Raw genomic sequence first — 27,757 nt, 5'->3', positions numbered from 1 at the left:
GACGAGCTGCGCTCGTCAACTTTGTCGAGAGTTGACGAGCTGCGCTCGTCAACTTGTCGTCTTCTGCGTTGCAAAAGCAATAGCCCCTTACGCCTAGTATAGGCGCTCGGGCCTAATAAAGAATTTTTGCAAAAACAATATAACTTTTTTTCTGAGTGTGCGATTTCTACACAAAATACGTTTTTGGAATGGTCTCGACGAGGGCCACGCGTCTGTGGGGGCACACAAACACGAGTTGACGAGCTTCGCTCGTCAACTCGTGTTTGTGTGTGTGTGTGTGTGTCTGTGTGTCTGTGTTGTTTAGTGTCGGGGTGTGTGTGCTGTTGAGTGTCGTGGGTGTGGGCGTGGGTGTGTTGGTCGCCCGATGGTTGACTCGCTGCGCTCGTCAACCATCGGAAGACAGTTACAAACACGAGTTGACTCGCTGCGCTCGTCAACTCGTGTTTGTGGATCTCTGTGTGTGTGCATTTGTGTTGTTGAGTGTCGGTGTGTGTGTGTGTGCTGTTGAGTGTCGGTGTGTGTGTGCGTGAGTGTGTTGGATGCCGAGGGTTGACGAGCTGCGCTCGTCAACTTTGTCGAGGGTTGACGAGCTGCGCTCGTCAACTTTGTCGAGAGTTGACGAGCTGCGCTCGTCAACTTGTCGTCTTCTGCGTTGCAAAAGCAATAGCCCCTTACGCCTAGTATAGGCGCTCGGGCCTAATAAGATGATTTCAATAATGAATGCTCAATAATAGACTTCTCCTTGAAACAATGCTTCGTGTTTCATTAGCAGTTAAACAACATGTCAAAATAAATTTAAAATAACTTTAACACTGTATACTGCTCTCATCAAATTATATATTTAATATGACACGGATCTGGCTCCATTTGCGCAGGCGCGCGCATCCGCCATGATTAGATACCAGCTGACCTGCGCGCGCCCCGCAGCTTCTGTAAAGCTGTCGCCATAGCGACGATACCCCGGAAATACAAGCAACCTGCCGCAGCGATTAGATTAGCGCACAGCTGATCTGACGTTTCGTCCATAGAAAAGAAGAAGCTCAAAACGAAGCTATTTGTTTTTGCAAGTTTGTTTGTTGTTTTGCAAGTGACCATGTCAGAGCACGAGGAGGAGCTGAGGGGAGAGCAGAGATTCAGCACGAAGAAGAAGAAAGCAAAACGGCGCGGAACGAGAAAGAAGAAGGAGAAGCAGGAACTGGATGGACGACAGCAACAGGTGGAGCAGGTGGAGAGGTGAGTGTTTGGATCGGAGTAGCTTCGTGTTCAGGTTCAAAGTAGACCTGGCGGAAGTCAAAGATTGGCTCGTACCTGTGAGTATTGATGCCACCAACGTTCCCTCTATGGTGCGATCGTGCGTAATTACGCACAGCTGATACCGTCTTCGGTTGCGCACAAAAAAAAAAAAAAACCCAACCTAAATTGAAAATAACAAAAACACGTAAAGATTCATTCTGTGCTATTTCCCACTGGGTCGGTGAGTGGCCGGTGACTGGCTGCTCCGGCTAATGATGAGATGTTTTTACGCATCTGTCATTGTAATCGGAGTTCCAGAACTCTCGCGGGACAACAGGACACACATCCTTTGCTTGTTGATTTTATCTGTTTTATTTCTTGATTTTTATCTCTTGTTTTTATGTTATTTATTTTTATTGTATACTTTGAGATTTGATTTCAAATGTAAAGTGCGTTTAAAATAAAATGTATAATTATGATGTTGCTCAAAGTTGTCCAAGGGACTCCTCGGGGAGTTTGTGTTTGCTCAGAAGCATGAAGAACTAGAGGGAACATTGGATGCCACTACTATTATTGTAGCCACTGTTATTAAAATACTCAATATTAATTTCACTGCTTCCATATTCTGCAAATTCAAGAGTATGTTTAAGAGAACTTGAACAAAATTCGGTAAGAAAAGCTTACTATTATGGATCCCAATGCTCGATTGATATGCACTGAATTAGCATTTGGTTGTGACAAGCTTGTCCATTATTTGGGGCACCTCTGATGCTAATTTTCATAACCAATATTTTTCTTAACTGGTCCCCAGGTCTAGGAAATGTTAGAAAATTGTGAAAATGAATCCAAAAAAAGTATTTGTTTTTGTCAAAAACTGTCATTTATCCGGTTCTCTGAAGAACCCAGAAATCATTTAATTAAATTTGCAACGCTCAAGTCAAAGAATTTTGACATTTTTAATTCAAACATTTATCACAATGATTCAGCACTGCAGACCAAGGAGTCAACACTCCTCATAGTAATAATAGATTAAGATGGCCTGAAGAATAAGAAGCTAGACCAGCATAACAATCCTGTTAAAGTATCCATCTTCACTAACTGTATTTAAAAACTTTTTTTGCTGTGGGTTACAAAAAAACATTTTTTTAAACTTCTGTCTGAAGTGGAATAATGTGAGTATTGGTTTTCTTATTAGTATCAGCCAGTGTGACAGACATGCTGTAGTTTTATTGATCATCAGATTTGATCATAATTATTTGCTCAATATGAGAGTACCACTTTTAATTAAGTTTTTAATATTCAGTTGTTTGTTTGGCATATTTTGGGGTTGCCACGAAAACACATGCCATAAGAAATTAAGAATTTAAGCAACCCATTAATTAAATGGAAAAGACAAGTCAATTGAAGTTATAGATATAGACATTATACACATACCTTAATGGCGGGGTAGTGATGTATACATATTCATTTATATGTTTACATATTTACAGTTTAATTCTGTTCTTTATAATAGATGTTACAATCACTGCTGTTCTGCCAGTAGACACGTCCATATTTGGATTTGGTCTACAATCTTGTTATTTGTTGTGCTCATGGTTAGGTTGGAACATCCTGGATTGAGTTATCTAGTTGGTAACCGCCTCATGAAATTTTACTTGGCAGGTAAATGTGATGTGAATAATTGTGTTTAGTGATTTAGAATAGAATAGCACTTTATTGTCATTTCACACAGTGATGCAATGGAATTAAGTTGGCTCCGCACAAGTACAAGAAATAGAAATAGATTTGATTCCACTCATACTATCCCCACATTACACTCTAGCAATACAAATGCACATTATGAAAGAGAAGATCCATTTGCTGGTTCACAACAGATGAAGACTATTCAAGATTCAAGATTCAAGATTCAAGAGTATTTATTGTCATTATGCTAAAATGGGGTCATAGTGAAGACTATGACCCCATGCTTGCATGGTTTCCGATTGATATCTATAAAAGTCAATGGCACTAGATGGTTTTAAAGGAACATCAGTCGAACATCAAAGGGTGAGAAATGATGTGAATACAGTAATGAAAAAAATACCATTCCTGATTCAATCAGTTGTTTTGATACAAATCAATGGCCATGATTCTAATGACTATTAAAAATAATTACAGCTAAAAGAAAAATCCAGAAAACAGACTGCATGACGAATTACAGTAACCAATTTGTCAGGCATTGTGGAAGCAGATAAAAAGATGTCTTGGATTTATTGGATGTCAAATATGACCTGAAACAAACTTTGTGTGTGTGTGTGTGTGTGTGTGTGTGTCAGTGAGTGTGTTGTGCTGCGTGGGATCTTTAAATTGGGGAAGAAAAGCCACGACGTTCTGCTTACTCAAACCAGACTGACCTGGACCCCCATCACACCGGAGACACCCACAGGTCAGTTAATGATAGGTTGCCATGGTGATCAATTGTTGCTGTTGGCAGTCAAATGAAGAAAAACTGATGGGTTAGGGTTAGACGGTTATTGGTCTAACTTAGATCCCATTACATTTTGAGAGCTATCCAGATGTCTGGATACAAACAATCTGGATTTTTCCATTTACTTACAATGGAGGCTTTTAAAAAAACATATCTTGTAAAATATGTATTAAATTCAGTCACCAAAAATCACAGTCAAAAAGGGGTCCAATATGTAAAATGTAAAATGTGTTCTGGCTCTGATACCCCACTGCCCCCCCCCCCCCCCTCCACTTCTCTAAATTATCCTACCTGTTCCTTGCTCTCACTGCAGACCACAATGTCAAACTGATTGTGATTATTTCAGCACACGACAATTATTGTGCATTTTGTTATAATTGCTTCCAATTATCTGTATGAGAAGAGGCAGGTAAAATGTCGCTGTCAAATATCTCTCGGTCTCTATTTTTTTTTTACATTGTGACGTTTGAATATATTCTGCTCTGACTGAATAATTAAACCAACCTCCAACTGATTACCCGTTTAACTGCTTAACTTTTAATGAACGTCTATTGATGTGAGCCTCATGCATCATTTAGTGCAAACACCACAGCAACGCTGTGGACACATTTCTTTTTGCCAAATTAGGAAGAGACAGCCTGCTATTCCTGAGGAGGCCATTTGAGCAATAGGTAGAAAGTTGGGGGGGGGGGGGGGTCCTTGCTCTACCCCTTTATCCAGATGTACTCTAACATTCATTTATACAGTCATTCCTTCTGTTGCACAACTTTTATGAAACTCTTCAGGCGGTTTATGTGTATTTTACAAGAAATGTCAAATCCATCCTTCCATTTTCTGGGAGACAAGACGATCGCAATTGTCTCTCCACTTTATCAGCGTTGTGGGTCACGTGTCTGCTGGAGCCTGTCCCTGCAATCCCACTAAACACATCAAAATACATTTGTATTGTTGTAAGAAGAGAAGTGGGTGTGATCCTTTTGATGTCTGGAAAAAATGGCAAGTTTGAATTATTTTTATTTTATTATTATTGTGGTTAGCTTGCAAGTTCATTCAGGCAGAGCTGTAATGTGGTGCGTGCGTGTGTGTGTGTGTGTGTGTGTGTGTGTGTGTGTGTGTGTGTGTGTGCGTGTGCGTGCGTGTGTGTATGTGTGTGTGTAATTGAAGCCAACCTGTTTTGCAATTTTTCTTCCAAGTTAATGTCATTAAGCCAACACTTTGTGTGTATACATGAGTGTATATTTGTGGGGGGGGGGGGGGGGGGGGGCATTGGCAGGAGTTTAGAACAGTTGGTTTGATCCATAGGGGGTTATTAGAGTCTCTCAGTGTGAAGAGATTACCACAGACAGACACACACACACTCAGTGAGCTTCTCAGCACATAGTGCGTGTGTGTGTGTGTGTGTGATAATATATAACATTTATGGATGCTACAGCAGAATGTATTTACTGTATTGCAGTTAACAAAACATGCTTTAAACAGTGATCCACCCTTCAGGGTCTTCTGAAGCAACCCTCACGTTGTGGGAATTAAAAAGAAGCAGTGGCACAGTACAAAGTGCAGCCTTGTGCTGCATAACGCTGGAAGAGAGTAGACACCAACGCGTCAACTCTGTGACGGACACATCCAGCTGGATGCGTCCGTCATGTATTTTGAGAACACATCGCAACAGGATGCATTATGGGAAGACTGCAAGATGGCAGATGTGGTATGATGCTTTGGGCTGCTGTTCCGCTTGGGAGCCTTTGGTCCTGCCATTCATATGATTATTACTTTAACATGCTCCACCTACCTCTAGCATTGCTGCAGACCATGTACACCCTTTCATGGAAACGCTATTCCCTGAGCCAGTGGCCACTTTCAGCAGGATAATGTTGAAAGGATTTTGAGGTGACTTTCATTGATTAACTATTAGACGTTTCACCTGACTCTTTTCTTTGGCCGATTGTATACTGCTTAATGTTGGGATGTCTGTGACTGTAGTGCCTCTTGGTACAGAAATTAAGTAAGTGAGTGCAATGATTTTATTTTTTATCTGCCTTTAATTGATCTGATCAATTGGCAGTTACTCCATGAACCCAGCTTTTAGCTGACTTATTAATTAATTGAATTGAATAGCTCTAACCACTAACATTAATGTCTAAAGCTTAAATACATTAAGTATTATAATTCAGTTCTCTATTTCTCTCTAAAAACCGTCACTTGCATTAAGTCTGCAGCAGTCATGTTTGTGTATGTGTGTGTGTTTGTGTGAGTGAGTGAAAGAGAGATTCTGATCCATGACTTCCCACAGTCAGCCTCATGGCTTGATCACCATGGAACTGTACTGCAAGTGTGTGTGTGTGTGTGTATGTGTGTTTGCCTGGTAGAAGGCCTTCACGATTTTAACAATACAACATATAATTTCTAGAAGTGTGTCCGTGTGCTTGACTTTGTGTGTGTTTTGGCTCAGAGGGCTGGTTGGATGGGAAACTCACCTCCGTCTGGAACAAACCAACACACCTGTGACAGGAAGTGAGCTCTGTGTGTGCACACAGCCACAGCAAGACTGTAGGGTCCGTCAACTCGCATCAGTCATCATGTCATCGAATGTGTATCACCAAAGCATACAGAAAAAAACCCACCCTAAGGTAATCGTTAGTTTCAAAGGTTAATTCTACTAAACTCACAATTTCCTACTTTCAAATTATTAACATGACAATAATAATCTGTTCTTCAGTTGTCTCAGTGTAATTAGACTCGTACTGTAGTGGTAGGATAAAATGAATTGATTAAATTAAATTCAGCCTTTAACAATTGGCATGACAATTAAATGCAAGTTATACTATTTTATGTTCATGACAGATAAAAATACAGTTTGGAGGCAATGCCACTGCACATTAATACCGTAATATAATAGAACACATCTTTACTTTTCACAAAGGCCAAGCTTCTATTTTCTTTAGTATGGTGTTCAACTTGAACAAATCCTTTTCACTCCCCAGAATGGTTCTATGGAAAATATCACAATGAACTTGGGTTCTTGGGGATCAGTCTGAGCCGGACATAAACAAACGATGCAACAAACCGACACTGCCTCGTACACAGTCGCCCTGACATATGGACACTGTCTGGACCGAAGAGGGGAAGACGGATTGGGTGTTTGGATTCTGGTAAAAGCAGGAAGGTATTTCAAAGAGGGGTTAATCATATAAACTTAGAAACTTAGAAATGGCTCTTGAAAAAGGTTACATATTGTCTAGCCGGCGGTCAGTCGGTGCCACAGTCAGTATGTATCAGATCTTAGTATTAAACATGTCTAGGATCAAATCCTGTGAGCATGTTTATCAGTGAGAGTGAATTATTATACCGTTGCTGACATTCTTAGAGGATTGGATGATTAATCTCACACAGGCCAATCAGATCTCAGAACTCCTCCCTATTACACACTGAATGTCAGTTGCCACTGTGTGTTCTGCTGATCAATGGATTAGTCTGTAATACAGATGATAGTATTATGTAATGAATGCAGGTGAACCAGTAGCAATATGCATCTTTTGTATTTTACTGACTGACCGGGCGAATAAAATCATGTGGACAGCTCCTCTGTGTGAGCCTCTGCATTGTTCACATTGTCAGCATTGTTCCTCTTGTGTACTGTTAAGATCTCACAATATTTGCACAACGCATTTACACGTGCACTAATAGCAGTACTATGTAGACTGGTCAGCTGCTCGTACACAGTTTTGTTCCCTATTGTTTGTTTTGTTTGCGTTGTCTTGCACATGTCACTCGGAGTCTTGCGCTACCTGTTGCCCGTATGTATGTAGGGGCCCGTAACATGCGTAGAGAGGGCGTAGGGTGGGGGCGCCGCCATGGTCGGCACACACGGAGCAGTTAAAGTACAAGTCATCATCTAACGTTGCCCCTAGAATCTAGATCCATCCTCGGGTGAAATTTTGAATGTCACAAAACTAATGGCATTCCCAGTTTTATATAGTGGTAGCTGGTGGCACAGTGGGTAGTGGGTAGCTGTCGCCTCGCAGCAAGAATTTACTGGGTTCATTTCCTATCTGTGTGGATTTTGCTTGTTCTCCCCATGTCGGCGTAGGTTCTCTCCAGGTTTTGGGGTTTCCTCCCTGCTCCAAAAGAATACAATTTACGTGAACTGATCACTCCAAAAATTGTCCATAGATGTGTGTGTGTGTGTGTGTGTGAATGCTTTTTTTTTTTTGTCTCTCTATTGCCCCTCAAAGTGCTGATCCGGGGTGTACCCCACCCTTCCCCATAGTCAGCTGGGATAGACTCCAGCAACACCCGTGACCCACAAGGTGGAAAAATCAGCTGCAGATTAGATGATTGATAGTTTCATCTACAAGAAAATGGATATCATATTATTACCATGGTAAACACTGCGCCTGCTAAACATTAGTATTTTAGCATTGGCATTGTTGGCATTGTTAGCATTGTTGCTAACTCTTCCTATCTCTGTCTAGGCAAGGTGTGCATGCTGCAGCCAGGTGTGGTGCTGCTGCAGGATGTGTATGCAGTGAAGGTGAAGCGGCGGCGAGCGGTGGGCCAGCAGTCTGGGGGCCCTGTGCTTGGTGTGGCTCTGTTCTGCTGCAGGAGAAGAGGGATGCGACTGGAGGGGGACACGCTGCATCTCAACAATGCCTCTACGGAGCACACACACGCCTGGTATAACACACTGAAGGAGCTGCTCAAAGGTAACATATACATTCATGCTGAATTGTTTGCCAAACACAAAAAAGTGAAGTCTTACCTATTGTTGTGCTTTTCTGTATTTAAACTTAAATTGGCTACTGAAAACTTTATTTTTAACCAAAGGGTGTCCTACAACATTTAAACAGATCATTTATTTACTGCAAAATTTAAGTTAATGTCTGGGGTCAAGGACATCTCCCATTTTGCTCTAGAGTAAAAATGAATCCTTCGACAGTATGAGCATGATTCTATAAGGTTATTGCACACAAACACACACACTGCCTGATATACCGGTGCTTACGATGAACAGTGACATCTGTCTTTATATGTTTTTACCTCTTCATCACATAAAAACATGAATAGATGAAGCGTTAAATGCTGACCAGAGTGCAGTACTAGCTGCTGAGATAGCTAATTCCTTGTTTTCTATCATCCTCTTCCTCACTTAGTTTAATGAGGTGAGTTATATCAGACCATGGTCCATACAGCTAATCTGCTAATCCACCGGAACAAAGTGGCAGATTACAATCGCACACACACACTCAGCAGTACTCAGTAATATGCTGTCAGCAGTTGAATCATGTTGCCTAAAAGGCAGATTAACTGGAATATCTACTGATACATGTTTGTGTCTTCAGTTCATAATGAAAAAACACCCTAACAGAACTTTCTACTTTAGCTAATATACACTATTTGTTCAATTGTATGTGGACACTTGAACAATGAGGTTGTATTCCATAGTAAAACAAAGAAACGTCTTTTGAGCCTGGCTGCTAAGATTTGCTCCCATTCAGTAATATTCATGAGACGGGATCCTCTGACATTCCAGCTCACAGTAGGTACCCCAATGTATCCCAAAGGTGCTGGATAGGGTTATGGTCAGACCCCTAAATCCCATTCTACCACACCAAACTTGAAAAACCATGCATATGATATTTATATCAAACTCAATTCCAGAAATAAATGCCTGCATTTCACAAAATATAAATGTATTACCTTGATGTGCAGGTTGTCACTACTTTAAAAACAATGGATTAGAATCCCACTGGAAGTTACCACTGATTTTTCCCTCAGCTCTTCTTCTTGTGATAAATAAATTGTCCAATGAATGTTTTAAGCGGCTAAATATTATCAGGATTATTTATAAAGCGAGAGGATATTGGCCTTCAATGCACCAGATGAATACGAACATGACTCCAAAGGAATATTTAGTTTGTTTCTTGTCAAGTGGATAGATATTAAGTGTAGTTTTTATAAATATAGTTTTTTTCATTTCCCGAAACTTATTATACAATTTGTAAACTTTTTAGGTTGTGTTTACAGTTTGTGCTCAAAAGAAGACATTTTCTCCTAATACACTTTAAAAATAATAGTTGTCTTACATCAATAAAGTGTATATTTTATCACATTTACCATATTTCCTGCAAATACTAAAACTGGCAGCATGGTAGCAACTTGACTCTCCAACATCATCAAGTCCTGGCAAGACCTTTATAATAAAGGTCCGGATACTTTGTTGCTGGCCTAATTTCCCAGACAGTGCTTTACCAGGTGCAATGTCGTGGGGCTAACACGTAACACACAATAGAAATGCTAGAGTGCGGTGTGTACGGATTTAACTCTCAACTGGCACTCTTGATTTCAGGTTTTCTGTGTTTGGCCCATGATGTTGAATTAAACTTAGATATTACAAGTGATGCATAAATGGTGAGGTCAAAGGTGTTGCACACACGCCCACCATCGTCCTGTCACCATGGCATCGGTCTGACACATTATCGCTGGTCACCTGTCTGTGTGTCCATCTGTCTGTCTATCAAACCAGATTACTCATGAGGCCCTGCGGCAAAGTCACAACTTCTTTAAGTATTGGCCTCACACTCACACGCTCACACATACATGAATAGCTCACAGGTCGCGTGTCAACTCGCGTGGTCACACTGCACATCAAACTGTGATGGCTTTTGTGACTTTACGCACCACGACAGAGGAGTCTGTGGCGTGTTTGTCGAAGGTAAACGCAGTCGGTTGCTGCACTGCTGTCTGGACATTAAGCCTATTTTCCAGCCAGAGGTCAGCGTGAAAAGCGCATTGTTTTGTGAATCGTGGTGTTGCGGGGCAGGCAGGCCCACCTCCGCCACTTCTTAACCTTAGGTCCAAACATTCTGCAGCACAATGGTGAGCAGAGAGCAGACACTTTCTGTTTCCAGAGACGTATTCTGTCCTGTTGGTTGTGTGAAGCAGCTGCAGAACGCTGTACGGAGTGAATGGCAGTCAGAGTGACAAAAGGTGTACAGTGATGGCGTATAGAGTCCGTTTCTATGCACTTTGGAGAAATGGATTGCAGTTGTTTAACAGTACAACAGACTGACAGGCAGACAGACAGACAGAGCTCACTGGACGGCTGGACTGAGCTTGCCCATGCTGCCAGGGGCTGATGGGACTCCTCCCCGGTCAATTGTCTTGTCAATCCAGTGTCAGTTTTCTGCTTGCTTACAGATCTGTTAGTTTGGGGTTACATTGACAAAGTGAAATCAGTGGAAGGCAGCAGCGATCAGACCGTGATACCATAAGATGTCATAAGGTCTGAATGAATGAACCATACGACACACCACCTGCCCGTAGGGATGGAGATGGATAGCATTTAGTTAAATTCAAATCCAGAATTAAATTCATTGATGAAATCTAAATCCTTCCTCTGACTGAATCTCAAAGATGTAGAAATACTTTGTCTTGACTGAGGAGGCAGAAAGACACTTTTCAGGGGATCTGGATTAAAATTGAGCAGAACAGTATTTGAAATTTGAATTTGTAATTTAATGTGATTTAGTGGAGTTCCTCTTTGAGGTGATGTAGTTTCATACTGTCAATTTTAACCAATTATGTGTTTTTGCACATAAACATCAGGCACACTATTTAAAAAATGGAAGTTGCTGACCAAATGTTCTCCATTACTAATTGCTAATAAAAAAGTGAATAACGTCTTCAAAAAAAACATTTATTGTAAAGTGATAACCAGACTGAAATCAACCAGCTGTTGGACAATAGTTCCAGTGGCCAGTAAACTTCAACACTCAGCAATCAAATATCAGATTATTTTAAGATAAAGTGAAATATGTTGTGCATGAATTTCTTTGTAAATTAAGTCCAAAGTGTTGTCGTCCTGTCAGGGGTCGCCACAGCAAATCAACGTTCTCCACTTGACCCTGTCCTTTGCGTTGTCCTCCCCAACACTCTCACTCTCAAGTCCTCCCTCACTACGTCCATGTATCTTCTCCTGGGTCGCCCTCTAGCCCTGTTCCCTAGGAGTTCCATCCTCAGCATCCTTCTACCGATATAGTCCCTGTCTCTCCTCTGGACATGTCCAAACTATCAAAGTCTGTCTTCTCTGACCTCATCTCCAAAACGTCTGACCTTCACTGTCCCTCTTATTGTCTCATTTCTAATCCTACCCAACCTGGTCACTCCCAAGGAGAACCTCAGCATCTTCATCTCCACCACTTCTAGCTCCGCCTCCTGTCTTTTCCTCAGAGCCACTGTCTCTAAGCTGTCCATCATGGCTGTCCTCACCACACCTGATACTTTCCTGCACCCGTTCCAGCCTGCCTGCACACGATTCTTCACTTCCTTTCCACATTCTCTCCATCACTCTGCAATGTTGGCCTTAGGTACTTGAAGTCCACTACCTTCTTTACGTCTATTCCTTGTACCTACAAGTCCAATTGACCTTCTTCAACACTTACAATGAAGATATTGTAATGATCCAACCGAAGAATGTATATTATTTTTCTTAGTAAATAATTATTTGATTATAGAAATAAATGAGTACTTTTATTTAGACTGACTAATCAATAAATATTTCAATTATTTTACTGCTGGTTTTGCTGCTCCTAGCATGTATTCAAGGGTCCGAGTAGGACACCGCCATAGACTGCTTTATGACCCTGTGTGTGTGTGCCTCTGTGTTACATATTAACTGGTACGTCTGAGAAGTCGGTGAGTGTATCCATAGTGACCTGATGAGAGGTTTATTTTTTATGGTGAAGGCTTTATTCATTTGCTTGTATTGTTGACACTCAGTCATCCCCTCTCCCAATGATGAGCTCAAAGCCCCTCATCCTCTAACTCTTCAGGAGTAGAAGTAGGGGATTGGAAGCTGTTGGATTTGTCCTCATTTTCATTTGCTTTTTGCCTTGTCTGGTAGGCCTAATCCAACAATATGTAAAGCTGCAACCGATTTATTTTTAAATCTCTAAGAGAGTCTAAGAACTGGATGTTTAAAATGCTTTATCAATTGCTACTGTTCATTAAACCCATTTGGAGTCTGCATTAATACATAAATTGTTTTCAACAATATTCATTATCAGTCTACAGTCCTCTGTCAGAAACTCAATACTTCTTCCTGACAACACTGGGATTGTTTACCATGGTAACGTTCAGCAATGTGTAGCTGCCTGATGAGCTGATGGATACTTGATCTCTACATCTGCCTATCATTCCACTTTTCTTCTTAAAAAAAAAAAATAATAAATTAAATGAGATGGATTCTGATGAGATAGTATTTGTGTGTATGTGCATGCATCTCATTACTTATATTTATAAGTTTTTGCCATAAACATTCAATTTCAAATGACCCAACCCTGAAGCAAATAATAATTTGTTGGAGTCCAACATCACTTTTTTTTTTTTTTTCTTCACTTTTATTGAATTTGTCCCTCGGAGGGCAATTTGTTTTACAGCATATACACATTTTCCACAACATATAACGGACACGCAAGACACAGTTAAGGGACATATACGGCACAGATGACAAGTTAGAGCAGCATCAGGGTACAACTGGAACAGTTTTGACTTACTATAGGCAATGCCAACCAAGCTCTGACTTCGATCGTACAGGAATCAGACAGCCCTCAGCAAAGGGCCCCGGACTCCATACTTCTGAAGCATCCCCACAAGAAATTACGAGGGACTCGGGCAAATGCCTTCTACAAATACACAAAACGCATGTGGACTGGTTGAGCGGAGAACCCGGAGAAAATCCATGCGGACACGGGGAGAACAAACAAACTCCACGCAGATAGGGTTTTAAGCCGGTACCTTTTTGCTATGAGGCGACAGCGCTAGCCACCATGCCACCCAGGCCGGAATTAGTTCTGGTAAATTTAAGGTTTAGGGTTATTAGCTAGAAATAATCTTGATACAGCCATATATTTTACAGAGCTCTGATCCTTGCCCCATTCTTGCTTGTGGATGATTGAGCCTTTCTTCAGCTCTCCCATCAAGGGGAACAGTACTGATTTTAAAACATCTTTTCCTAGATTTTTGTTTGTGCTTTTACTGAAAATAAATAATATAGTATAGTATAGTATAGTATAATAGAGGACTTTAATCTGTGTTTTGGGAATGATGGCTAAACTTATTCAGGGAGTGCATCTGATGGTTCGCATCAGATGCAGTGTCTGAATTCCAGTTCTAATAACAGAATGTTTTTTCATTGTGCTTACAAATTTCACTTCAAACTCTTCAATGGTTAACTCATCTGGTGTCCGTCCATCCAGGAACAGAAATATGTGAGTTCTAGTTCTAATTCTCCTCTCCTTCAGCTATTTATTTATTTCGATCATGTAAACAACTAATGATAAAACAACACCAAATACATGCACACATATATATACATACACACATACATATATATATACAGACATATACACACACACGCATCACATGTAATAGTAATTAATAATAACTCAAATAATAATAATAGCCATAATGTAGAAACTATTCACAACAATATTTTACAAGGGCCTTACGGGGAGAGCACCACCCAGCATGAGTATGATTGGCATAGCCGGATACAGATAGACTCTCAGTCGTTTTGTCCTGGGACTGCGGCTACATTGTAGACAGGTTTAAGGTTTACAAATGTTGAAGAGTTATGCAAGATCAAAAAGGACTCCTGTTGGTCTGAGTGAGGTTTGGCTCTAATTCATAGGGGGGCACCAAAATTGGTTGGAGCTTCTGTTAATGGTGAAGTCCAATGGAGAGGAGAGGGATGGGGGTTTTGGGTAACTCCTCTCAGGAACTCCTGAAAACCTGGTCATCGCTGTGAGGTGGAGCGATGGCAGGAGGTGCACTGTGTGTGGGGTCATTAACAGGGCGAGGTCACAGCCTTTTGGGAGCAGATTATAGTAATGAGCTGGATAATGGAGCTGGAGTGTGTGTGTATATTGATCTGTGCTGGTCTATGGGGATTTATAATGCGGCCTCTAAATCTACCTAATGACAGGCAGTACAGGGGCTCAGAGTGTGTGTTGCTGTGTCTGTAGTATGGAGTCGATAGAGTGTAACCACACACACATCCGCAATTGCTAGTGATCTAACCAATATTCTGAATATTTGGCATCAGTCAGTCCTCCGCCAATTGATGGAACCAGTGATTCCTTTCTAACTTTTTGGCGATTAACAACGTGGCTGACCAAACCAACCAGTAGCTGCCAATATAAATATATTCATATCCTCAACAAAGGTTATGAAGGAAAGAAGTGAAGCTCTAAAGCCTTTATGATCCGGCTAACTGCCATATAACTGAAGTGATCGCTTTCCCTGCTTGGTGGAGGTAATCATCATCTGGGGAACGTGTATTCAGAATTCCATTGCAGGCGGTCCAAAGGTTTTTGAAGAATTTCATTCCGGAGCTAGAAATGAAGCACCTTATGTTGCAACATCATTCCACTACCGTGGCTAAAGACCATCATATTTAAAGTTCAAATCTACCAGATACGCTGTGCTGACTCATGTTTCGGACATTTACTCACACGCACATTGTATTTAGTAATTTGTTTTACCAATTTATTTTCTTAACTGTTTTACCATGTTTAATTATTAAATGATTCAGGCAGACTTTCCAGCAGAGTACCTTTACCATGAAACCCTGACATGATCACTGTGTTCTACCCCATATGGGCTCCATGATGTCTGTTCTGCTATCAGTTACATATCATATCATGTCCATGATAGAGAACACACAGTTAATAAAACACAATGATATATTTTTACTTGTCACTTGTGGTGAGAGGCCATCCATTTCACATTTCTTTTTTCTTTAATGGGATTCACAAGAGCATTATTTTTCATTGTCACTGTTTTTTATAAACTAGACGACAGTGTTTTTACAACCATTTTGCCACAACTCCTTTTTTCACTCCCAGAAAAATTATATTTATACCTGCTCAGTGTGTGTGTGTGTGTGTGTGTGCAGGGTTCAGCAGTCGTCCCAGGTACCTGAAGGTGTTCATCAACCCCAGCAGCCACAAGAAGGAGGCCGTTCACATCTATAGAGAACATGTGGCTCCACTTTTTAAGATGGCTGATATCCGCACTGACATCACCGGTCAGTACAACCATTTGGATAATTATCCACTCATCATAAGCAAATATTTGCAATTAATAATTTTCAGAAGAGCAGTTGGCATAGTTTCAGTTCATACGCCTCATGTGTATTGGAATAAGTTATGTTTAAGAGCAGTGGAGCAGAGAAGACAACCTGAAATCTGTGTGTGTAGAGTGGGTCCAAAGGTCAGAGTTAATGGCAGTCTCTGGTTGCTAGGTAACCTGATACAGGGGGAGGAGCTTACCCCATCTGTTGTGACAGAAGGAGACAACCTGCTCTCCTCTCCTCTCCTCTCATCTACTGCTCTCCTCTCCCTTTTCCTCTTTCTTATATCTTCTACGCTCCCCTCTTCCTCTCAACAGATGGCGTGATATCCATTGTCCCACTTTTTTTGGCATCCATCGAACACACACTTGTGTACATGTGACCACACACATGCATGAACACTATCACTGTCCATCTCAGTGTCGCTCCATCTGTTTCCCCTTGTTTTCCTTCTCTCTCCCCTCTCTCTTGTCTTTCTCTTTCCAGTGACAGAAAGGAAGGGTCATGCTCTGTCAGTGATGAAGGAATGCAAGCTGGATGAATATGATGGGTTAGTTGTCGTTTATCTTTTATTTGCCCCTCTCTGTGGTGATTTGTAAATAGTGTCTTGCCTGGAAATGAAACAGAAAAACCTGGTTTCCTGCAAGAATCTCTCTCTCTCTCTCTCTCTCTCTCTCTCTCTGTGACAGGAAATTACAGTTTTCCTCAGTCGCTTTGGTGCTTTTCTCACATGACTATTAACATTTGCACATCAGTTAGTGCATTTCTCAAAACAATTAGTGCAAACTGCAAAAGCTAGTGGATAACCTGCAAAAGCACGTAACTTACTCAAAATGGAAAGTCCATTCTTCAAAAGCAAGTATTCATGCCATCGAAATGAGAAGTCTTGACACCATCGTTTATGAACAAGACAGTCAAATGGTTTTGTCATGTTTTCATTATGATATTTTTATTCTCTGTGTTTTCCAATGCAAAAAGAAAAGGTCAGAACTCAGCGACACTACCTGAAAATGCTCAAGACAGCACTATACACTACTTTTAAAAACTACAGTAAGGTTACACATTGCTGTTGATAAGGGAGTAAGTGAGTACAAGACACTGAATACGTACATTTCGCATTTTTACTTTATATGCTCTTTGCGATTCTACAGCATTGAGAAAAAAAAAAACACTCCAGTCACTTATTTAGACCAAACATAAGAAACATCCTTTTGGTAGAGCCGTGTTCAAATATAATAGTATTGTAACTGAACATGGGTGATGATGAAGAATATATTTATTAAATAGAATGTTAGAGCAGTACAAGTACAGTCAAACAGTAGTACCGATATGCATTATACTACAAGTACAGTCAAACATCCTGTCTGAGAGGCGCATTTCAAAAAAGCCCTTGCGGTCTTGTTTCCGTTAAAAGTCCTTAGTACATAAATCATTAACATTTAACAATACCAATAAAAATAAATTACTCCATTGATGCAAAATAACAATAAATTAAAAAAACACATAATATGTAGAACGTAGGTGGAGAAAAAAGGGGCGAATGGGGCAAGGTAAGGGGGAGGGGGATTGATCTGGGGAGAGTCGTGATGACTATCTCTGTTTCTGGCCTCCTGAAAGGAGAATTTTCAGGCCTGATTTAAAAGAGGCCATCGAGGTGCATGTTTTGAGGGCAGGAGTCAAACAGTTCCACCCTTGGGTGCCAGTATTGTAAAAGGAAGTAAATCATTCTGAATCCACATAGTTTCATCTACATCACAACGGATATCATTTCTTGCAATGCAGCGAGGAAAGAATCTCCTGGAGTGTTGAATCCACCCTCAGCATGACTGCTGTGATGTCACCACATGCTGCATCCATCGCTGCTAGCAGGGACATTTATGCTTAAGGTATAACATTTGCTTGACAGAATTTGATAACCAGTTCAACAATTTCATATGTAATGACTCAAGCAATGAAATGAAGAACCCTTAAGGACAAGGCGTATGCCATTTTTTCGCGAGGCGCTCAAACAAATATTAAAACAAAGTATGTCTACAAAAACATTAAATGCATCAATATGTGTGGTGGTTTCTGCTTGTTCGTGTGTGTGTGCGTGTGTGTGTGCGCATGTGTGTATATATTTGTAAGCAGCTTTTCAGCTCAACCCTCATAAAGCTTAATGTTCTTAGAGAAGATTAGCTTTGTTGCTAAGATAGATGCTCAGTGTATGTGTGTGTGTGTGTGTGTGTGTGTGTGGTTGTTCTCCCGAGGATTTAGTTGAAACGTACATTTGCCAATTAGGCTGCCTGTCACCGTGGTGACCACAGTTTCAGGTAATCTCAGAGGGGGCGAAGGGGCGGAGTCTGTTTACTTAACATTTCCTGCAAATACAAACTCTGACGATGAGTCTTCTCACTTTTTATTCTGGGACAGAGCTGATAAATGATAAGTTAAAATTAGTCCATCAGTACAACTACTAATACTACGGCTAAAATAAAATCATACTCGGATGCACAAAATCAAACTAAGATGAGCCCATTAATTCTGAAGTAAAACAAATTCAAACAATTCAAATGTGATGACAGATAAGTATAGAATTTTAAATTAAACTGAAAATGTTTCTCTTCCTTTGTCATGCTTAAACATATGATAGTTTCTTTCACTGCCAAAACTACAGATCCCCCCCCCCCCCAAGATTTTAGACCCAAACTGAAGCTAAATCGCTGCTAATTTAGTTAATTTCTGTCCACAAAATAAAACAATCCACTGGACTAAACATTTTCCGAATCCTTTTGGTGCCAATGTTAAAATAATACTTTACCGATGTCTTACATTAAGAAATCTAAACATGCTTTTTTAAATGAACTACCGGTAATTGTTTGAAAGAAGCTGACGCTAAACATTTGATCATGCATTCTGGACCAGGATTACTTACAGTTTTCAGTAGTAGTAACATTTGTGTCAGTATCAGGAAAGTAGTGGAGTGAATAAAAGCTTTATTAGGTGATTTTAGGTAAAGAACTCCTCAGCCACTGTAAATGTGGAAGCCACGCCCCCTGCTGGAGGACTCAGTACTGGAGGATACCTGTCCAAGGTGCTAGAAGCAAAGCCCTGAAATTAGTGTTCACCTGCCTGTCTGGCCGTCCACGTCTTCTGACACTGTTTTTTTCTGTGTGTCTGTCAGAGTTGTGTGTGTTGGGGGGGATGGATCAGTGGCGGAGCTGTGTCACGCAGTCGTCCTCAGGGCTCAGCTCGATGCTGATTCTCCAGACAAACCAGTCAAATCGGAGCTACCCCTTGGGATCATTCCTGCTGGTGAGAGTGAACACACCCTGCTGCATTCTGATTCTAAATGGATGCAGAATCTCACTTATCTCCATGATGAAGAAATTAACAGACAGGTGTTTTACTGACTGCTCATCTCGACAGGTTCTACTGATGTGGTTTCCTGTTCTGTTCATGGAGTCAGAGATCCTGTCACTGCAGCCCTGCACATCGTCTTGGGTACGTTCTAACTGCTTTACTCTTTTATAGCTCTTTGGTCACACCATTCTAGGTCAGGCCTAACCTCTGTACTGCGTATGTACGTCATCATGTTTACTTCACGGGCTCTTTCTCTATGCTTGCACATCGTCCTAGAAGCGTTGTTGCTGTTTCACATCTATCCACCTACGTCTGGATCTGTAGCCACATTTAGCTGGATGGATGGATGCTACCTGTACAGGTGGCATCTGCTATTATAGTCATTATGGCTTCTATTCGTAATTGATCTACACTCATGATTTTGGGTTAATACTGCCTCTTCTCTCTATATTAACTTTTATATTGTTAATTTAAATTCATTTCCTTCGAGCCAATCAGGAGGCTGTGTTCCTGTTAAATAATAATAATAATGCATTGGTTTCATATAGCGCTAAACTTTGATGTGATGAGCTGATGCTTGCTCTAACATACACCTACATTTAAGCTGTGTCCTCGGTGTCTGGGCTCATGAGGGAGGACCAGATCGTAGGATCAGTTTCACCCTAAATCACAGGTTTCCTCTGCTCAGTCTGCTATAGCCCCGCCTACTTTACCTCACCTGTACTTTTCCCATGTAAAGCTCACAACCAATCAGCTGGAAGCAGGACAAACCCCTGCGGTTGCGCTGCGGTGAGATGGTGTTTAATTAACACTAATTAAGACTGGAGCTGTGGGTGTGTGCGTCGGTGTCTTTGTGTATGCCAGATGGGAGTATTCAGCCACTCACGTAAGACTAATTACTGAACAATAAACAGTTCCCATGATGGAAGCTGTTCCCACGGACAGGTCGCTAGTCAGAACCAAGGTGATCATTCCAAAACCATTTGCTGATATCCTGCAGTAATCTCACTGATGATCACGTTTAGAATATCAATGGCTATAAGTAGTACCAGTAGAAGTAATTAGTTTTTATATTTCCATTCATTCCTTTGTTGCTATTCTAATGTTAACTTTCTGATTTGTCAGATGGTAAAACCATGTATGTCAAATTAAATCTGTTGCCACGAGCTTCAAGCTGCACGATGTGATGGGCCAGACTTCACCACTCGTTTATCTGCAGTACCCTGAGCTCCTATCTGTCTCTGAGGGTTCAGAACATTTTCACTCATTGTTATAAACGTAAGCAAATGCTGAGAAGAGAGGTGGTATTCTGAATTGTTTCTTCTGGTAAGGGAACCAGTATGGCACCTGTTGGAACCATTGTCTTGAATGTTGGATGCATTAAATGGTAAAAACATGCACAAAGCAAATACAGTATAAGATTAAGATGATTCACTTCTCACTCAGAAACTCAAGGAAGACCTTGTGCACGCCTCCACACGAGGAACCTTATTATAGTAACGCACGTCATTCCCTTATCTTCAGTGTTTGTGCCCCAAGGGGAGACCATATAGGAGGCCGTTGACCAGGGAGGAGGTGGACCACTGATTCATATCAACCTTGAATAGTGAACACTGTGCTGGCAGAGAGGTGAATGATCAGAACTGACACTCTGATGCTGTCTGCAATGGAGGAAGTCCTGTGGAAATATGGCTACAGGTACATTATGACTAAAAATAGGGAATGAGGAGTTTCAACACAATGAATTAGCTTGTAGAGATTAATCTAATTAAAAACATAGTGTGGTGAAGTTCTTGAGTGCTTTATCTTTACTCAAGTTGGCTGCGAGGAAAACTGGAGCAGTGATTAAAAGATGGGTATACCTGCTGCCATCTTATTGATCAGAGTGAATGAATCCCCAAAACTTGATTAGTTTGAGATAGAGAGGGAGAGAGAGAGAGAGAGATATTCACAAAATAGAAGAAGAAGAAAATGGAAAAAATAAGAAGTGATGCTTTTTGTTCCTAATATAAATGTATGTGTGGTACTGGTTGCACGTAGCGCTGCAGGTGTAATCCTGCTGACACACAGACTGTGATACTTCCTGTCTCAGGATTAAAGATGAACTGGCCAGCCTCACACAGTAACACACACACAAACAAACACACACACACTGAATACATACCATATGGTGAGGAAATCAGATTCTGTCCAGAGAGACAGACAGACAGGCAGGCAGACAGACAGGTGGGGAGGCAGCAGTTCAGTAGGTTACAGCAGGTATGCAGCCAGATGGCACACTGTGTGTGTGTGTGTGTGTGTGTGTTAAAAGGTTTTGATGGTGAAATTCTAGTTACTTCTTCTGCTTGTGGTGCGTTCACTGTCTGTAGGAAAATGAACAGCATAAAGTCTCGGGTAAAGCAAATGCCAAAATGTTACGGAGCAGACGGTCTGAATAGAGTTAATCTTTGTCTGTCTGAGCTGTTCCACATATTATTAAAAGTGGAAGAACGTGACCCTGAGCCTCATACGTAACCTGGGGGGGGGGGATTTGTGTGGGGTAACGTAAGTGCTGGGTAGAAGTAAGAGCTCAGCTTGTTTCAGAGAACCAGTGTCGTTGCTGTTAACTATTACATCACATTTTACATCATACAAATGTTTGTATGATGAACAGAATGTGGGTTGCCCTTGCTCCTCGCAAACAGCTATTTAGCTGAAAAATGAATTGACCTGCCAACTGAATCTGCCAATCAGATGTATTTATTTATTCATGAATGGCGCTGGAGGGCCTTTCTGAACCGCTGCATGTAACTTTGAAAATCTGGACGCTTTCAATAAAAAAAATAAAAATAAATCTGTCTTGAAAAACCATGAACAGGGACAGATTGAATGTTGATTTAATTTCAACACATTGACATACGCGTCTGCGGTAAATGTCCCCTGTACACAACACAGCTGCTTTAGAGACACGTCAGATCACAAAAGCAGAACCAGGGACTGGAGAAACTGGACTGATGTATCACCTGGGACTGGCCAAACTGGGGCAGTAACATCCAGACACTGGATAACATGCACAAATTAAACTGAAGTGTATAGCTATGAACACACACACACACACACACACTTCTGACCTCTTTCTGTAACCTCTGGTGTGCTGCTTCTCATGGATACTAAGCTCAGTTTCAGACAGTTTGCCCTTCTTACAAGCTATGTGCCGGATGTGTTTCTATTCCATTCTATAATATTCTAACTATCCTGCCATTTTCCTGTAGACGAGCCGACCTCAATTGTCTCGTCGCCATCGCATCGCAGGCCACACATAGACAGACAACTACTCACACACACTCACGCCTACGGACAATTTGGAGCAATCAATTCACCGGCAGGAAACTGGAGAACCCGGAGAGAACCTACGCAGAAATAGGAAAAACATTCAAACTCCACACAGATAGGAATGGAACCCAGAACCTTCTTGCTGTGTGGCAACAGCGCCGCTCACTGCGCCACTCTTGTATAATATTGTATATGGTTAAAGTGTGTGTCTGTCTGTTGACAGGTCACCTACTGCAGGTCGACATGTGCAGCTTCTCATCTCTCGGTCAGTTGGTGCGTTTCGGATTTTCCGCCATGTTTGGCTTCGGCGGACAGACCTTAGCACGGGCAGAGAAGAAGAGGTGGATGCCTTCTTCACGGCGACGAGAGTATGCTCTGCTGAAGACACTGGCTAAGCTGAGGTAACACACACACACACATATATAGAGACAGACATGCACACACATACAGTTTTGTGGTATTTATAAAGTAGGTTGATCCCCAGTGGCCCAGTGGGTTGGGCCTTGGGTTGGGAAGCGGAGAGTCCACTGGTTCAGACGAAATATAGAGTGTGCGCTGGTGGCTGGAGAGGGGCCAGTCTACCTCCAGGGCACTGCCGAGGTGCCCTTGACCAAGGCATCATCCCCCCCAACTGTGTGTGTGCAGCGATTGTGTATATACATATATGACAATAAAATCATTTAATCTTTAATATATAGGTGAGATTTTAAAGTACTCAAAGACCAACGAGTCATTTATGACTAAAATCAAATTGACTTGAATTATCATTAAAATAAGATATTAATAAAAAAAATTGATGATGCTCAAAGTAGATTTGGCATCAGCACAATGGCTTTTCATTGTGAGAATGTTAACAATCAATGAGTTAGAGGTACAGCCTCACAGCTCCACCATCATCTGCAGACTCCAGCTCTGGATCCTCATGTCTTTCTTCTTCTGCGTCCCTCAGACCAGAGGACTGTCAGCTGTCTTTCCTCCCAGCGAAGAAGTCACATCGGAATTTGTTTAGACATCGGTGAGAAGCTAACATACACTCATTGAAATAGGAATTAGTTTATGTATACTGTAATAGATTTTCCCATTGTGTTGTTTCAGGATTGTTTTTGACTGCAAAGTCCACATGTGTAATGTTGAAAGAGACCAAATGCGACAAAGGACATTTTTTAGTCTTTTATCATTTTACCCTACTGTAATTGATTTCAGTGTCTTAATATTCTTTTTCTATCCTAAGGACTTACTAGATTTTTTATAAAATAATTGGATACAGTAGATAAAGATATGTGTGTTTATACATCATGAGTCCTAAAGTTTCTCTTTAGAATAAAACATCTGTTTCTCATGTTTGAAACTAAATTTATTCCCATCTCCCTCAGAGAACCGGACCAGGAGTCACAGTCAGAGGCAGGTGAGATGTTTCCTAGTGCATCTGTGGATCAAAACTGCTTCAGACTTTCATTTGTTAACCAGCAGGATTTATTTTATTTCTATGATTGGTCTATGCAGAGGACGAGGAGTCCTGGACAACCAATCAAGGCCTGTATCTGAGCATCAGCATCATGTCTGTTCCATGTCTGAGCCCACATGCACCTCAAGGACTGGCTCCCAATACCAGGTACGTGGGCATATGACAAGTAGTTCATCCCTCTAATGGTGTAAAAACACTGTAGGTGATGTCATCGTGCTGCTAGAACTGAACATGCTCCTTCACTTCCTGTTCTTAACAGATTGGCAAATGGTAGCGCGGCGCTGATTGCAGTTGGGAACACTTCCAGATCAGAGTTCATCAAACACCTGAAGAGATATGGCAGCTCTAGTGGACAGGTGAGGGCAGCGGCTTTGATCTAAAGGCAAATGAATCTTTTTCTGGTTATTTTAGTCATTTTATCCCCAGTTTTCTGAAAGCTACCAAAACATTTTCCATTGGTTGTCTGAATGTGCTGTCTGAAGACGATCTGACCTCACACTGAAGGTTTTTCCTGATTTAATTAATTCTATCAGTTAAGATGTCTGTGTTGACTTCATCATTCTGAGGGCTAAAAAAAACCCTACTAAAACTAGTTAATGGGTAGATTAACCTGGTTTAGCCCAGCCTGGCCTGTGAGACTAAACACTAACCCACTTTCTATATATACTGTCCTGCAGGGCAGACAAGCTGTTTACGCTCTGACCTACATCCTGCCATTCTCTACCCTAATAATTCTTGATCAAATAATTTTACTTTTTTGTTTAATTAAAGTGAGAATTGCAATGAATTCCTACCCTGAGCTGACCACTGACACTTTCAAGTCTAATTTTGCTGAGCGACATAAAAAAATAATTCTTATAATTTCCCTTGGCCATCAGCAGCTTGATTAATATGAAGTTATGGGGAAAAGTAATTGAGGCTAGACTAGGAACAGAAGTAGGTTATTGTGAGCAGCAGTATTGCTTTATGCCGAGGAACAGTACCATTGTTTGCGTTGAGACTAGCAATGGAGAAGCACAGGGAAGGTCAGAAGGAGCTGCATTGTGTCTTTGTAGAACTAGAGAAAGCCAATGACAGGGTGCCCAGAGAGGAACTGTGGTACTACATGAGGAAGTCTGGAGTGGCAGAGAAGTATGTGAGAGTACTACAGGACATGTAGGACAGTTGTACGTATGACAGCAGTGAAGTGTGCAGTAGGAGTGACAAGGGAGTTTAGTGTAGAGGTGGGATGCACCAGGGATCAGCTCTGAGCCCTTTTTTGTTTGCCATGGTGATGGATAGACTAATGGATGAGGTGAGACAGGAAGCTCCTTGGAATATGATGTTTGCAGATAACATTGTGATCTGCAGTGAGAGCAGGTAGAGGAGAATTTAGAGAAGTGGAGGTCTGCTCTAGAAAAGAGAGGAATGAAGGTGAGCAGGAGTAAAACAGAGTACATGTGTGTAAATGAGAAGATCCCAGGGGAAACAGTGAGGGTACAAGGAATAGACGTAAAGAAGGTAGAGGACTTCAGGTTCCTCGGGTCAACAGTGCAGAGTGATGGAGAGAATGTGGAAAGGAAGTGAAGAATCGTGTGCAGGCAGGCTGGAACGGGTGGAGGAAAGTATCAGGTGTGCTCTGTGATAGGAGAGTGTCAGCGAGGATGAAGGGAAAGGTCTACAAGACAGTGGTGAGGACAGCCATGATGGACGGCTTAGAGACAGTGTCTCTGAGGAAAAGACAGGAGGCGGAGCTAGAAGTGGAGGAGATGAAGATGCTGAGAACTTATAGATTCAGAACGATAATGATGATCACAGTGAAATCACGGAGCTGAAGAGTTTAGCGCTAACAAAACGACACCTGATGATCAACCCTGGCTGAGCAGCGAGAGTTGGTCTAAATCACAGCGTGTGTCATCACACACCTCACCTCACGGGTCTGCTGAGGGTTTGGGTTCGGATTCAGGTCAGGATTGGGACGGATATAGTTAGCCTGACCCAGATTCGTCAGACGAGCAAACCGCTGTCTGGATCACCAGAGAGCAGCCGTTGTACAGTTGATATATAGTTTGTACATAAATGGGTTATTACTAAATTAAAAGCTCTTTCTCAGTGTTGTTGTTATTGTTTTCTAGAAGTAAACAACTGTTGAGATGTTTGATGTGTCACTCTGCTTGAAATGTTTCTCTGCACAAAAAGCTCTCTTTCTCTATTTTCTGTTGAAAACTGCTGATTTTTCTGAATTCTGCCTCAGTCGCAACACTTTTTTTTGATGAAAGAAGAGACTTTAATCTTTCATCTGGTCGGTTGTTTGTTGTTGCATAGTCATAGCACATAATATTCTGTGGGTCTTGAGAAATAGGGCAAAATGAGCGAAAACCACTGGTACTCAGCGTATGGCTGGTACTGAATGAGTTAATCAGTGACTTGTTAAACCTTAAAATATTTTTTTAGAATAATAATAATTTCTCGAGTTATGTTGCCCTATTTCATATTTTAAGCTCTTAGATTTAGCACAATCCTAATTTGAAGTAAGTTTTAAATAAAGTCATCAAATAGCAGCAGTGTAGTCAAGTATAGATTCCTCAGATATGTAACTCAGAACGATCTTTGAGTAAATAAACGTAATTACACTCCACCAGTGGATTACTGTTGAGATATATATCTCCCTGATCAGTTTTATTTTTGGAAACAGGACTGTGTATCTGTGTGTTTGTCTCTGCTGCCCCCTGTTGGAGATTCGTGGTGCAACTGTAGAGACCATGAAGAAAAGCAAATTAAATGGAAGCTGTCCATTTTTTATTTTAATGTAAACAGTCCTCTCTGTCATCCCCTGCTGACCTTTGACATGCAAGAGCACACTCTCCACTGTCTCTGATTGGTTGTTTAATCTGTCCTCCAGCAGTTCAATTTCCCCTTTGTGGAGACGCACGCTGTGTCAGCCGTGAGGCTCCGCCCACAGTCTGTGATTGGCTTTTCCGAGGACAGCGAGGAAAATTGTGACTCCAAAACCTCGCCTATCACCCAGTCTGATGGAGCCACCTTCCCATGGAACATTGATGGAGAGTTGATCGAGATTGGCAACGAAGTTCTTGTCAGGTATGCTCCTCAGTGTCGTCGTTCAAGAAGATATCAGTGCAAAGAGAGCAACATAAAGACGAGGCAGGAGAAAGATTTGACTATAATCTGGTCCTGCTGAAGATGTCCTGTATATATCACATCTACTTACATGATTACAGATCACCAGACAAGTTCTCACATCTCAAAGCATGCCCAGACTACGGACGCAGCATTTAAGATCCTTTCAGCCATGCTGCTTAAGATCCTTTCAGCCATGCTGCTTGACATGGATCTCATTTTAAGTCAACACAAATTAGCAGATGGACTCGAGCCGCATGACTAAAAACGTGTTTTTGATGATGGCACAAACAGAGGAAAGTATGACATGAGTGGTAAGAGCGAGTCCTCTTTCAAGGGGCTTACCAGCAGACACCACCATCTTCTACAGTAGTAGTATCTGACCACTTGGACTTTTAAATACCGAGCAGATGAAAGAGTCGTGATCCACTCTTTCACCAGACTGGAGATATAAAACTGCTCATCAGGCAGTCTACAGATATATCTTCATCCAAGTGTTTCAGTGGATAAAAACAGGATTTAAATTTGCACATATAACTCATGTTTAAAGACTGAAATTAAAAAATATCACTCACTGTTTGTGTATGTGCTTCTCCATGGTGCGTTCAGGGTCCACCCCCAGCTCATCACACTGTACGGGGAAGAGGTGGACGAGGCTGAGTCGACCATCTCCTGCAGCTGCATCTGA

At 41.4% G+C, this 27,757-nt stretch overlaps 1 protein-coding gene across 1 annotated transcript; it reads left to right on the top strand.

The window, feature by feature from the left end:
* Positions 1 to 1,093: 1,093 nt before the first annotated feature.
* cerkl (ceramide kinase-like) lies at positions 1,094 to 27,757 on the top strand. The gene is made up of 14 exons (XM_068746486.1): positions 1,094 to 1,233; positions 3,549 to 3,658; positions 8,173 to 8,403; positions 15,657 to 15,788; positions 16,320 to 16,383; positions 18,997 to 19,127; positions 19,242 to 19,316; positions 22,711 to 22,888; positions 23,437 to 23,502; positions 23,861 to 23,892; positions 23,991 to 24,099; positions 24,212 to 24,308; positions 26,837 to 27,030; positions 27,679 to 27,757. Exons 1-14 carry the CDS (start codon positions 1,094 to 1,096, stop codon positions 27,755 to 27,757), a joined length of 1,638 nt encoding a protein of 545 aa, XP_068602587.1.

Source organism: Brachionichthys hirsutus, chromosome 12 (genome assembly GCF_040956055.1).
Source record: "Brachionichthys hirsutus isolate HB-005 chromosome 12, CSIRO-AGI_Bhir_v1, whole genome shotgun sequence".
NCBI classification, from domain to species: domain Eukaryota; kingdom Metazoa; phylum Chordata; class Actinopteri; order Lophiiformes; family Brachionichthyidae; genus Brachionichthys; species Brachionichthys hirsutus.
This window is presented reverse-complemented; position numbering and strand designations above follow the sequence as displayed.

Coding starts and splice junctions, on each gene's coding strand:
- cerkl (XM_068746486.1), top strand. CDS start 1,094: ATGTCAGAGCACGAGGAGGAGCTGAGGGGAGAGCAGAGATTCAGCACG. Junction 24,100..24,211: donor GGACTGGCTCCCAATACCAG/GTACGTGGGCAT, acceptor TGTTCTTAACAG/ATTGGCAAATGGTAGCGCGG. Junction 24,309..26,836: donor ATGGCAGCTCTAGTGGACAG/GTGAGGGCAGCG, acceptor GTCCTCCAGCAG/TTCAATTTCCCCTTTGTGGA.